Genomic DNA, 14,838 nt, shown 5'->3' with positions numbered 1-14,838 from the left:
CACTTAAGATATTCTGACTTACAGTGTTGAAGGTCACATGTATAACATTTTAAGAATAATTTTGATAAATATGCTTCACTTACTATGAAATTACAAAATTTTATTTATAATGAAATACATATTATTTCCACCTTTAAAATATTATTCTGAGAAGGAATTCTTAGGTTTCTCCTCAACTTCTAAAAGAATTTAGGGCACATATATACCCATTTTATTAATTTTTTTTAATTTGAAAGGCAAAGTTACTGAGAGAGAGGGGGAGAGAGAGAGCAAGCAAGAATCCTCCATCTTCTGGTTCACTCCCCAGATGGTGGCAATGGCCAGGATTGGGCCAGGAAAAGCCAGGAGCCAGGAGCCTCCTCCAGATCTTTCACTTGGGTGCAGGGGCCCAACTGCTTGGACCATCCTCTGCTGCTTTTCTACACACATTAGTAGAGAGCTGGATTGGAAATGGAGCAGCCAGGACTGGAATGGGCACCCATATGGGACTCCAGTGTCCATCGATTACTTCAGGAATGATATTGCAGAGAGTGAGTGATCGAGAAGCTAAAATCTTTAAGGAATGAGGGGAATGATGCTGGTGCTGCAGGCAGTGGCTTAGTCTGCTATGCCACATCATTGCACACTCCCCTCCCCCTTTTAAAAAATTTTATTTATTTGAAAGGCAGAGAGAGCGAGAGGGAGACACACACACATGCACACACACAGAGACAGACAGACAATGGAGAGAGAGAGAGAGAGAATCTTACATTTGCTGGTTTGCTTTCAAATGGTTGCCATGTCCAGAGCTTGGCCAGTCCCAGCCCAGGAGCCAGGAGCTTCATCCAGGTCTCCTATGTGGGTACAGTGGCCGAAGTACTTGGGTCATCTTCTGCTACTTTTCCCAGGTCATTAGCAGGGAGCTGAGTCGAAATGGAGCACCTGGGAAATGAACTGGCACCCGTATGGTTTGCCAGCATTGCAGGTGGCAGCTTAAACTGCTTTGCCACAATGGTGGCCCCAGGAACTTATTATTCTTAAACTAAGGCAACGGATAGTGAAAATAATATGAAGTGGTTAAGGGTTGCTTTTTTCAATATTTTCTTTGTTTTTGCCTTTCTTAGCTCATGTCATATAGGTGACTATCAACTTCATCTTATCTTTCTTTCCAACCATAACTTGAATTTCCCTTAGCAGCATCATAGAGGTTTAGAAGTCAAAGAGACTTTGGAGATTATCTAGACCAGAAGTTTTCAATTTTTTTCTTTTAAAATGATAAAATGTTATATGGAAGCTTACTATGTAGATTAACAAAAGCTTAGTCGATTTCTATCCAGAATCCAAGCCATGTAGGTTTCCCTTTGTTGTCTGGTACAATATCCTGAGGGCACGTCCATTGAACCCCTAAGATTATCCAGAGTGCTGTTTCCAAACCTCTAATTAAGACTGACCCTTTTATTTTTCCAGCTGAGGAAATATGCCAAGAGAGTTTGTGTTTTATCCACAGGGTAAATTAGTTGGATTAAACGTGGTCCTCACATATACTATACTTAGGAAAGCACTATTAGACAAGGGTAGAATTTCTTAATTTTGATGCAGATAACACCATCTTATTTATTTTTATGAAAAAACTGATTTGTACCTGTTATATCTGAGACACTTTCTATAGTTGTAACTGATTCAAATAAATTTAAGATATAATCTCTTTGCTTTAAGAAAACAAGTTGTTTACTTGGGGAGATAAAGTTTCTTGCAGGTGAGATGTACCCAAACAGTGTGGAATTAATTGAAAATAAAATATATTAATAAGCTCTACTGGAGCTTCAAGGAGGGTGAAGGTACTCCGTATGGGCTAGAGAGAAAGTATGACTATTATGAACAGGAATTGACTAAGTAAATAGGAGTAAGGGATATAATACTATGAATAACAGCAGAGCTTTGGTTTAATTCCAACTCCTTCATTAGCCTCTATAAATATTGGGCATGTCCTTTACCTCTGAACCTGTTACTTCATCTGAAAACTGAGGAGGTATGGAATGCTGTTAATTAAGGACATATTATTTGGTATAATATAAGCCTTAATATGTCAATGTTTATCACAGTAGAAGCTTATTCTCTCATGATAGTGTCTACATCATACTTCTTTTTTTTTTTTTTCAAGGTTTATTTATTTAAGAGGTAGAGTTATAGACAGAGAGGGAGAGACGGAGGGAGGTATTCCATCTGCTGGTTCACTCTTCAAATGGTTACACCGGCCAGAGCTGGGCTGATCCGAAGCCAGGCACCAGGAGCTTCTTCCAGGTCTCCCATACTTGGGCCATCTTCTACTGCTTTCCCAGGCCATAGCAGAGAGCAGGATTGGAAGAATAGCAGCCGGGACTTGAACTGGTATCCAAATGGGATGCAGGCACTGCAGGCTGTGGCTGCTCTACCTGCTATGCCACAGCGCCAGCCCCCATTTTTTTTTTTACAGACTTTTTTTTTTTAATAGAAAACTTTTATTTAATAAATATAAATTTCAAAAGTACAACTTTTGGATTATAGTGGTTCTTCCCCTCATAACCACCCTCCCACCCGCAAACCATCCCATCTCCTACTCCCTTTCCCATCCCATTCTTCATTAAGATTCATTTTTAATTATCTTTATATACAGAAGATCAATTCTATTCTGAATAAAGTTTTCAATAGTTTTCACCCACACAGACACACAAAATATAAAGTACTGTTTGAAGACTAGTTTTACCGTTAATTCTCATAGTACAACACATTAAGTACAGAGGCCCTGCATGGGGAGCAAGTGCACAGTGACTCCTGTTGTTGGTTCAACAATTGACACTTATTTATCCTGTCAGTAATCTCCCAAAGCTCTTGTCATGAGCTGCCAAAGTTATGGAAGCCTCTTGAGTTCACAATACAGACATCTTTTCTGTATTGTATCACACAAGGACCCAGGTTCCTACTTTTTATGGCTTCCACCCCTCCTAGATCTATGGAGTCCTTTTCATTCAGTTGACAGTAGGAAAACAGAGCATGGAGAATTACGGGGAGGTGTTCATGTGCTGGGCCTGAAAGTTGTATAAATATTCTGCCTATTTTTGTTTTAAGGATTTATTCATTTATTTGAAAGGCAGAGTAACAGAGAAGAGTGAGACAGAGAGAGGAAAAGAACTTCCATCTGCTGGTTTACTTCCCAAATGGCCATGTAAGCCAAGATCCAGGAATTCCATCCTGCCTTCCACATGTATGGGAGGGGCCTATGAATGTGATCCATCTTCCGATGCTTTCCCAGGCACATTAGCATAAATTGGATCCAGAGTGTAGTAGTGGGATTCTGAGCCAGCATTCTGATGTGGAATGCCAACACTACAAGTTGTGGCTTAACTTATCACACCACAATGCTGGTCTTTCTCCTGCTTATTTTTAGTGGTCATAACCTAATCACAAAGCTAAGCACAGAGGATGTAATTCATAATTTAGAGAGGAAATCAATTTTACCTCACAGAGTTGTTAGGAAGATTGGAGGAAACAATGTATGAGACAGGTTTTGTTCACAACATGGCCTGTGAAAGTATTTAAACATCATTTTTGTAAAATAGGGACTTTTTAAAAAGATTTATTTATTTATTTGAAAGGCAGAGTTACAGAGAGAGTGAGTGAGAGAGAGATCTTCCATCTGCTGGTTTACTACCCAAATGTCTACAATGGCCCAGGCTGAGCCAGGCCCAAGTCAGAAGCTTCTTCTGGGTCTCCCATGTGGGTGCAGGGACCCAAGCACTTAGGCCATCTTTTACTGCTTTCCCAGGCATATTAACAGGTAGCTGGATCAGAAGTGGAGCATCTAGGACACAAACTGCCACCCATATGGGATGCTGGCATTGCAGGCATTAGCTTAACATGCTATGCCATAAAACCCTCCTCAAATAGGGAAATTTGTATAATGTCTTTCTGAGTATAGGTAATAGACCAAATTTTATATTAACATGTGTAGCCTCCTTTTTAGAAAAGTATAATTTACTTTTGATTCTTGGTAATAGTGATAACTCAAATTTAAAATGATTCTTCTTGGTGAATTCTTTGTTTTTCTTTTAGCATGGTGTTATTGCTACAGAAGATGAAGAATATTTTATTGAACCTTTAAAGAATACCACAGAGGATTCCAAGAATTTTAGTTATGAAAATGGCCACCCTCATGTTATCTACAAAAAATCTACCCTTCAACAGCGGCATCTGTATGATCACTCTCATTGTGGGGTTTCAGGTAAGTGAATGTGCAGCTTTTACAAAACATATTGTATCACTGATTTCTGTTTGTTCTGACAAGTATAGTAAGATTGATAGTAAACATAAATGGAGGGCTAGCATTGTGGTGCAGTGGTTGTTGCTTACAACATGGGCATCCCACAGCAGAGGGCTGGTTCAAATCCTTGCTACTTTGCTTCCCATCCAGCTTTTTGCTATTGCACCTGGGAAGGAGCAAAGGCTAGCTCAAGTAGTTGGGCCCTGCCACCCATGTGGGAGACCAGGATAGAGTTCCTGGTTCCTGACTTTAGCCTGGCCCAGACATGGCTGTTGTTGCCATTTAAGGAGTGAATTAGTGGAGGGAAGATTATATAAATAAATAAATGTTAATAATTTCCATATCAGTAGTTTTAAGTCAATTTGGAAGCTTCTGGAGAAGTCCTTATAAATATAAAACTATGTATTTCTTTTTTTTAAGATTTATTCATTTATTTGAAAGGCAGATTTTTTTTTTCATTTTCGATTCTCTTTATATACAGAAGATCAGTTTAGCATACATTAAGTAAAGATTTCAACAGTTTGCTCCCACACAAACATAAAGTGAAAAATAATAGATGATTTTTTAAATGATGATGAAGTCAGATCAGACCTATTGTCATGTTTAATCCCAGTGAGAGTCAATTTGGGAATTGATAATTTCTTCTTTTTTTTTTTTTTTTTTTTACAGAAGATCAGTTTAGTATACATTAAGTAAAGATTTCAACAGTTTGCACCCCCATAGAAACACAAAGCGAAATATACTGTTTGAGTACTCATTATAGCATTAAGTCTCAATGTACAGCACATTAAGGACAGAGATCCTACATGAGGAGTAAGTGCACAGTGACTCCTGTTGTTGACTTTACAAATCGACACTCTTGTTTATGGCATCAGTAATCTCTCTATGCACCAGTCATGAGTTTCCAAGGCTATGGAAGCCTTTTGAGTTCACCGACTCTTATCTTGTTTAGACAAGGTCATATTCAAAGTGGAGGTTCTCTCCTCCCTTCAGAGAAAGGTACCTCCTTCTTTGAAGACCTGTTCTTTCCACTGGGATCTCACTCACAGAGATCTTTCATTTAGGGTTTTTTTTTTTTTTTTTTTTTTTTTTTTTTTTTTTTTTTTTTGCCAGAGTGTCTTGGCTTTCCATGCCTGAAATACTCTCATGGGCTTTTCAGCCAGATCGGAATGACTTTAGGGCTGATTCTGAGGCCAGAGTGCTGTTTAGGACATCCACCATTCTATGAGTCTGCTGAGTATCTCGCTTCCCATGTTGGATCACTCTCCCCTTTATTTATTCTATCAGTTAGTATTAGCAGGTACTAGACTTGTTTATGTGCTTCCTTTGACTCTTAGTCCTTGAAAGGCAGATTTAAAGAGAAGCAGAGGGAGAAAAAAAGAGAGAGAGAGAGTTCATCCTTCTGCTGGCCTGTTCCCCAGATGTCCACAACAGCAGGAGCTGGGCTTTCCAGGAGCCAGAAGCCTTCCTTGGGTCTCCCCTACGTGTGTAGGGGCCCAGGGACCTAGGCCATCCTCTACTGCTTTCCCAGGCCACAGCAGAGAGCTTGATCTGAAGTAGAGCAGCTGAGATGAACCAGCGCCCACATGGGATGCCAGCAACGCAGGTGGCAGCCTCACCGGCTACTCCACAACACCAGTCCCAATATAAAACTATTTAGAATTTGACATTTTTTTCTTTGAAAAGAAAAAAAAAAGAACTTGCCTTATGTTATCCAGGTAATGGATAAGCTTTCATGAGCTGGTATTCCATAGTACTGTTCTGTTAGCCTAGTACTTTTATCAGGCTAGTTTCATGCTAATTACAGGAATCTAGATTCTTGAATAAGGTAGTATTCAAAGATAGTAATAGCATTGAACTAGATAATTAGTATAATACAGAGTAGATACAACAAACCTGGACTTCAGTGATCAAGAGAAACTTCACGAAAGAAGTGATATCTATGCTGAGGCTTGAGGGAAAAAAGAAGTTTGGTGTGCAGAAGTCTGAGAACAATGACTGGAGCATTCCAGATAGAGGAAATAGTATTTACAAAGGTCCTGAGCCACATTCCAGAAATAGAGAGTTTATGTAATGAGGTATTAGAATGTGGGTTGGAGAGATAGAGGTTAGGTACATAGTTGCCAGGGAGAGAGGTTGTGAGAGATGAAACTGGGGAGATAAGAAAGGGCCAAATCATGAAGGGGTTGTAAAGTATATTAAAAAGTTTGTTTATCCTAAGTTCACTGGAAACCCATTAAGAGATTTTAAGCGGAAGGAGTGACATTCTCAGATTTGTGTTTTAGAAAGGCCACTGTGGCAATAGTGCGATGATTAAATTAGAGAAGAGCAAAACTAGAGGTAGGCAGTTAGGCAGATGAGAAGTCTAAAAATGGGAAAACTTAGAAAAATCTTGTATGTACATATAGTGTATGTGCATACATATAGTATAGTAGAAAGAAGATAGGCCTTGGTGTAGCTTTGGTCAGATTACCCAACCTCTCTTGAGTGCTCATATGAGTACACATTAGTTATTCAGTCAAATTGTAGATGTCATTATTATTAGGATGACTGTTTCCAGTATTTAAAGAGCTACAACATTTCAAGATAAAGTTTTCAAAAATTTTCCTGTGGCAAAATGTTTCAAATGAAGATTTCAGCTTAATGCAAGGAGTTCACTAACAAGTAGATTTAGTAAAAAATGAGATGGGATGCCTTATGATTTAATGAATGGCTCATTCTTTAGCTTTTTTTCTGTATTCTTTATAGGTCCTTTTTTTTCTGTCCCAAGTGTTAAGGGCTTTTGGAGTTCCTTGATCCATTGAATGTTCTCATTCTGCACAATTTCTTTTTGCGAAAGGCTTTAAAAATCTCTTAAACTATTAATTATGGGAGCTCTACGATGATCAAGGATAGTTGATACTAGATATTGGCCACTTGAAGTGAATCTACTTAAAGCATGATATAGAATTCCTTAGTAAATATTTTTTAATGTTTGATTGGTTATTAGTATTGTATGATAAAATTAAATGTAATAAATTTATCTTACTTTTAACAAAGTTTAGGCTCAAAGTACAACTATATATAAATTCTTTAAAACTAGGATTTAAATACTTATTTACTATGATATAATTTTCTTTGTATTTTTTCTTTACTTTATGCTGGTGAAATTCACTCTTTGTAGAAAATATTTAAAGATTTTATCATGTTATGAAAGGTATCTATTAATCCTTTGATATTCAAATTATTCTATTTTAAAGGGCCTAATCACATTATTTTAACTGAGGCAAATTTGTGTGTAGTTTTTAATGTTTTAGGCATGATTCAAACACATCTCCAAACCTCTTTTTACTTCAATCATAAAATTCTATCCTTTTTTGGAGAAGATTTTCTTCTGCTATTTGTATTATTAAACAGTCTTCCCTTCCTTCCCCCTCCCTCCCTTCCTTCCTTCCTTTCTTTTTTAAAGATTTATTTATTTATTTGAGAGGCAAAGTTACAGATTGAGAGAGGGAGAGAAAGAAAGAGAAAGGTCTTCCATCTGCTGATTCACTCTCCAAATGGCGCCCATACGGGATGCTGGCACTGAAGGCGGAGGCTTGCCTACTACACTGCAGCACCCACCCCTAGTCTTCCCTTTCAGTGTATTTCATTCGCTAGCCATTTCTGCTACCCATAAGCCAATCCATTTAGTTTAGGTCCTTATCACTGGCCTAGAACACTGTATTTCCTGCTTTTTCTCTCTCCAGGTTGTCTTTTTGTTTTTAGTCAAATCTGTCTCCTAAATCTGTTTACCTGTATTATATACCTTCATACACCCCCTCACTGGTTTCCTATTAGTAGGGATATGGTAGTAGTTCTCCAGTTCTGAGAAAATGTTACTGGATGTTGTTGACACAGTATTTTATGTTTAGTAAGTTTGGGAAATGTCTGGCACAGAACTTAACTGTGATAAGGTTTCAATTGTATAGAATAAGTGAGATATGACATATATTGCCAGTTTGTATCAAAATGTACAATGTAAAAACCCTTTTGAGTGTGGGTGTTTAGTCTAGTGGTTCCCACATTGGAATGCCTACATTTGGTTCCTGGCTCCACTCCTGACTGCAGCTTCCCTCAACAATGCAGCCCTTGAGAAGCAATGGTCGTGGCTCAAACAAGTGGATTCTTGCCACTCACATGGGAGATATGGTTTGTGCTCCTGACTCCAGGCTCTGGCTCTGGTAGAGCCATTGTTGTAGGCATTTGGAGAGTGAATCAGAAGATGGGACATCTCTGTCTGCCTCTCAAATAAATAAAAAAATTATTTAAAAATATTTATTTGAAAGGCAGAGTTTCAGAGAGAGAGAGAGAGAGAGAGAGACAGAGAATCTTCGCCCGGCTAGTTCACTGCCCAAATGGCTGCTACTGCTAGGGCTGGACCAGTCCAAAGCCAGGAGCCTAGAACTCCATTGGATCTCCTACATGGGTACAGGAACCCAAGGACTTGGGCCAGCTTCCGTTGCTTTTCCAGGTGTATATGCAGGGAGCTGGATAGGAAGTGTAACAGCTGGGACTTGAACCTTTGCTCACATGGGATGCTGGTGTCAAAGGCAGCGGTTTAAACCATTATACCACAATGCTGGTCCCATGAAAAATAATTTTAAAACACCCTTTTAACATTGGGTGTATTTGCCTCATATTCAGACATAAATTTTCCCATTCTAGATTTAAACTAAGTATTTTTTTAAAATTTATGAAAGTAGTATCTGTTCTTATATAAAACTTAGGAAATATAGGAATAAAAGGAAATGAAAATCACTGTTATTCTAGCACCCAGAGATAATTTAGTATTCTTCTGACCCAGTGTCATAGATATTATCTTTATACTTTTATATTTTCATTAGCTACTTATAGGTTCATTTACCACCTGTATTTAAAACTGTTCTAGGTGCTGGAGATGCAAAAATAAATAAAGCAGAAAAGGTTCTTGTTATCATGAAGCTTATATTCTAGTGAGGAAAGATAAAGAGTTAACTAAATAAGCAAACAAAGAAATAAATACATAGCTGTCAAGAAGTAGTAAGTGCCAAGAACAAAAATAAAATAGGTCAATGATATAGTTGTGAATGTCTGTATATGTTGTTTCATGTAGCAATCTGATTCATATGTTGGTTTGGGAAAAAGTTATTATATTGTCTGTTTATAGAGTATTTTTTGAAGATTTATTTATTTATTTGAAAGGCAGAGTTACAGAGAGGCAGAGGCAGAGAGAGAAAGAGAGAGAGATCTACCATCTGCTGGTTCATTCCCCAAATAGCCGCAATGGCTGGAGTTGGGCCAATCTGAAGCCAGGGGCCAGGAGCTTCTTCTGGGTCTCCCATGCAGTTGCAGGGGCCCATGAACTTGGGCCATCTTCTGCTGCTTTCGCAGGCCATAGCGGAGAGCTGGCTTAGAAGTGGAGCAGCCAAGTGGAGAGTTTACCTGATATGCCACAGCACCGGCCCCACTGTTTTTTTTTTTTTTTTAACATTCTATAATCTGCCCAAAATTAAATGGAACAAAACATTTGCCACAAGTGTCATTTGAAGAACTAACATTTATTTTGAAACAAAACTAGTCATTCTTATAGGAGGATGTGTCAACAAGTTTGAGGAAAAATATAAGTAAAAGATATGTTTAGGGGCAGGTGTTGTGACCCAGTGGGTAAAGCTGCTGGCTGCGCCTTGGCATCCCATATGGGTGCTGGTTCACACCTGGCTGCTCCACTTAACTATCCAACTCATGCTAATGGCCTGGGAATGCAACAGAAAATGGCCCAACTGTTTGGGCCCTGCCAGTCACGTGGGAGACTTGGATAAATTTTCTGGTTTCTGGTTCTGGCCTGGCTCAGCCTGGCTGTTATGATCACTTTGGGGAGTGAACCAGTGAGTTGAAGACCTCTCTGTCTCTCCCTCTCTCTGTAATTCTGACTTTCAATTAAATGTATAAAGTTTTTTAGCTGGCGCCATGGCTCACCAGGCTAATCCTCCGCCTTGCGGCGCTGGCACACCGGGTTCTAGTCCTGGTCGGGGCGCCGGATTCTGTCCCAGTTGCCCCTCTTCCAGGCCAGCTCTCTGCTGTGGCCAGGGAGTGCAGTGGAGGATGGCCCAGGTGCTTGGGCCCTGCACCCCATGGGAGACCAGGAGAAGCACCTGGCTCCTGCCATCGGATCAGCGCGGTGCGCCTGCTGCAGCGCGCCGGCCGCGGCGGCCATTGGAGGGTGAACCAACGGCAAAGGAAGACCTTTCTCTCTGTGTCTCTCTCTCACTGTCCACTCTGCCTGTCAAAAAAAAAAAATATATATATATATATAAAATTTTTAAAGAAAGATAGTTTATTTTGTTGCAGAAATTTTGAAATCTAAGTATAGTTTTTTCATATGCATTTTCTATGAACATTTTGAAGATCCTATTTCATTTTAGATGAGCAAATGTTTTAGTTACACATCATTAAGCTTAACATTAACCAGTCAGTTGACAATTATAGAATGTAGATTTAGTTTTGTAATGAGTCTGTCATATTAGTTTAATTTCATGTTTCAATGAAACAAGATGGTATCTCTCTTGATTTTATTTATTCAGTATACATTATATATGTATATATACACATATATTATATATACATTGCATTATATATACATTTTATATGTATATATAATTCTTTTGATGGACATTGATGAATAAAAAGACCTAGTGTTTTTACAATATGTTATAGGTACATATATTTTTATTTTGAAAAAATGTTTATTTGAAATGCTTGAGAGGGCAAGAATGAGAGAGTTGAGAGAGAGAGAGAGTGAGAAATTTTTTTTCACTGGTTCACTCACCACATAGCCTCAATAGCCAGGGTTGGGCCATGGTGAAGGCAGGAGCTCAGAATTCCATCTGGGTCTCCCATGTGGATATCAGGGACCCAATTACTTGAGCCATCATCTGCTGCCTCCCAGGTATGTATTATCTGTAAACTGGATTGAAATTGTAGCTGAAACTCAAATCCAGGCACTCTGATATAGGATGAGGGACTTCTTAGCAACAACTTAACCAGTTGAGCCACAATGCCTGTTACAAGATATATTTATATTCAAAGCATCTTTAGTCTGATGGAGTGATAGCCAAACAAACTAAACATTTTAAAAGCTAGAGGGTTAAGAATTATGGCAATGAGATGTTGATGATTATAGCAGTTACCTAAAACTGAATACTTATAAAATGAGGAAAGCAATTGCTTAATACTTAGGCCTCAATCATGTCTAATTCTTTTTACCATACTTTAAGTAAAAATAAGGAGAAATTGAATGAATCAACAAAGTTGAAGTGTTCAAAAGAATGGAAATTAAATCCTCTATTTAGACATTGAAAGTATCCAGCCAAAGAAAGGAGGAACGATTAGGCATAACTTTTTTTTTTTTAACACACTTGGGCCATCTTCCGTTGCTTTCCCAGTCATTTTTTTTTTTTTTTTATTTGAAAGAGTTACAGAGAGAGGTAGAGACAGAGAGAGAGAGGTCTTCCATCCACTGGTTCACTCCCCAGATGGCTGCAATGGCCAGAGCTATGCTGATCCAAAGCCAGGAGTTTCTTCTGGGTCTCCCATGTAGATGCAGGGGCCCAAGGACTTGGGCCATCCTCCACTGCTTTCCCAGGCCATAGCAGAGAGCTGGATTGGAAGAGGGGCAGCTGGGACTAGAACCCATTTGGGATCCTGGCGCTTCAGGCCAGGGCTCTAACTCGCTGCGCCTCAGCGCCAGCCCCAGGCATAACTTAAATGCATGAAAGATTTTATGATCACAGAGTACGGGGCAGGAGAAATTGGTGTTATATTGATCCAGAAAATATTTTGGTCATTTCGTAACAACATTACCACCAACTCAGTGGTTTAAGTAACCTACTTCTATCATGTCACAGTTTGTGGGTTAGTTTGCAAAGGTGTATCATTTTCTTAGCCCCAGCCGGGAGCTGGGATGGAGACAGATTCTCATTTGTTGTTGGCAGCATTCAGTTCTTTGTGGATATAGGTAGCTTAGTTTTTGGCTGGGTGTCTGTCAGAGACCATCTGTGTTCCTTGTAATATAGGCTTCTCCAGTAGGGAGAAGCATGTTTTCTCTAAGCCACCAAGGAAGATGATAGTAAGGCAAATGCTACAATTACATAATAGAATTATGTATTTATATACATGTAATCGCATTTGTCCCATCATCTTTGAGAAATTCTATTGGTTAGAAGCAAGTCACAGTTCCTATTCATCCTCAAAGGGAGGAGATCCCAAAAGAATGTGAATATCAGGAAGCAGAAGTCATGGGGTTCACCTTAAGAGACTGCCATATTTAGACATGGGAAAACACTGACTATTGTACTGTTGAACCAGGAAGTGAAATGTCTCTGCCTCTATTGACTTTTAGGAATTAGACACTCAATTTATATGAACTTCAAAAGTTTTTCTGTGGGGGGCCAGCACTGTTGTGCAGCATGTTAAGCCGCAGCTTTTGATGCCAATGTCTCCTATCCTGGACTGATTCAAGACCTGTGTATGCCGCTTCCACTCAGACTTCCTGCAAATGTGCCTGGGAAGGCACTGAAAGATGGCCCAAATACTTGTGGCCACTGCCACTCGTGTGGGAGACCAGAATGGACTTCCTGGGTCCTGACTGTTCTGGCTATTCAGGGAGTAAACAAGCAGATGGAAGCTTTCTGTCCCTCTCTAACTTTTCTATCTCTGTCACTCTGCCTTTCAAATAAATAAATAAATAAATAAATAAATCTTTAGAGAAATGTACTTCACTGGTACTTGTCATGGTCATTTGCACCTCTTCTTAAAATTTATCAATCTTGCCCATATAATTTTTGAAAAGGAAAAGACTAAAGATTTTAGAAAAAATGAGAATAGAGCTACATTCTGTCAAGTGTGTAATACATATTAATTTAATTTTCCTCACTAATTTTTCAATAAGTGAGGGTGAGAAAGATTTTATGTTCATTATAAAGATATAGAAGTAAACTGTGTGGAGGATCTCTACCTGCTCTCATTTATTTAATGAAGATGAAGATAAATGAGGCAAAGTTACAAATGCTAAAGGTGCTAATATATGTAATAAAATTACGGTACAAAAGTGTTTCCTCAGTAGTGAAAGACCAAATGTTCAGAAAACAAAGGGTATGCTATCATCCATATTAAATGTGATTTAAAGAGAACTGTGCTGGGATAATGATCTTCAACTCTCATTTTAATGTGCTTTATCTCTAGACTTTGAAAAAGTAATACTCTGAAAATACAGATAGTTGCAGATTGCAAAACTAAGTGAAAAAAGTAACTGACAGCCTTTTAGAATGGATATTTCTAGAATAATGGAATTATTTATAATTAAGATAATGTAGTAAAAGCATCTTACTTTAAAATAAATAGCAGCATTTTAGGAGTATATTTTTGCAACTTAATTGTTTATCAGAATTGTCTTAGGCTGTTTCAGAGATTCATGCCATAGTTTCTTTTTAAACATCTTTAAAGGACCTTAAAGTATGTATTTTAAATATGAAAATATTATGTTATAATTACTCACTGGAATAATATGAAATGACCATTTGAAAGTTTTTTAAGTAATTCATTTCATAGATTTATTGGGTTTTATTTTCATGAGAATTGGATGCCATTAATGTTTAGGATTTTTTTTCATATATTATCATGATTATTTTCAAAAATTTTAAGAGTTTAATTTTTTGTTGCTGCATTTCCTCATCCCCTTCCCTTACTTGGAAAAATCTTAATATATTAGAGAATTTGTCAAAAACATAGCTCCTTCAAAAATCTATAATTAAATAGGTTTAATTAGTGAGCCTATCTGAATTGGTTAATTGTTTTTATTGTAGACCTCACAAGAAGTGGCATACCTTGGTGGCTGAATGACACATCTACTTTTCCTTCTTCCTTACCAATTAATGACACACATATCCGCCACAGACATAAGAGATCAGTGAGCATTGAGCGGTTTGTGGAGACATTGGTAGTGGCAGACAAAATGATGGTGGGCTACCATGGCCGCAAAGACATTGAACATTACATTTTGAGTGTGATGAATATTGTAAGTTTGATCCCTCTATATAACATTTTACTTAGTAGTTTGTTGTGTTTTTGACTAGGGTCATGGATTTTTACTTTGAAATAAATAATGATTAGAAGTCACTTGTCTAAAATGTTAAAGAATTAATCTATTAATGTTTCCTTTACATAGAAATTAAATTTAAAGGTGATCCTATGGTTCATTTTCAGATATGATTTTTAAAAATAAGTTGTTAAGTCTTGTTTAAGGGGTTTTCTTTAACTTTAAACATCAGCTCACCCTCTACTTGCTATGTTATAGTTCAACTCTGGGAGAAAAAAAAAATTTTTTTTTTTTTGACAGGCAGAGTTAGACAGTGAGAGAGAGAGAGAGACAGAGAGAAAGACCTTCCTTCTGTTGGTTCACTCCCCTAATGGCTGCTACGGCCGGCGCGCTGTGCTGATCTGAAGCCAGGAGCCCAGGTGCCTCCTTTTGGTCTCCCATGCGGGTGCAGGGCTCAAGCACTTGGGCC

General features: G+C 38.3%; 1 protein-coding gene across 1 annotated transcript in view; it reads left to right on the top strand.

Annotated features, from left to right (window-relative positions):
• Positions 1-14,838, top strand: part of ADAMTS6 (ADAM metallopeptidase with thrombospondin type 1 motif 6) — a 313,716-nt gene that overhangs the window by 10,058 nt on the left and 288,820 nt on the right. The window contains exons 3-4 of the mRNA XM_070056759.1: positions 4,069-4,237; positions 14,137-14,348. Coding sequence (XP_069912860.1) covers positions 4,069-4,237; positions 14,137-14,348 — 381 coding nt within the window. The remainder of the gene's footprint in view (positions 1-4,068; positions 4,238-14,136; positions 14,349-14,838) is intronic.

This window comes from Oryctolagus cuniculus, chromosome 14, assembly GCF_964237555.1.
Source record: "Oryctolagus cuniculus chromosome 14, mOryCun1.1, whole genome shotgun sequence".
NCBI classification, from domain to species: Eukaryota; Metazoa; Chordata; class Mammalia; order Lagomorpha; family Leporidae; genus Oryctolagus; species Oryctolagus cuniculus.
The sequence above is the reverse complement of the archived record's forward strand: the minus strand, read 5'-3'. Positions and strand labels throughout refer to the sequence as shown.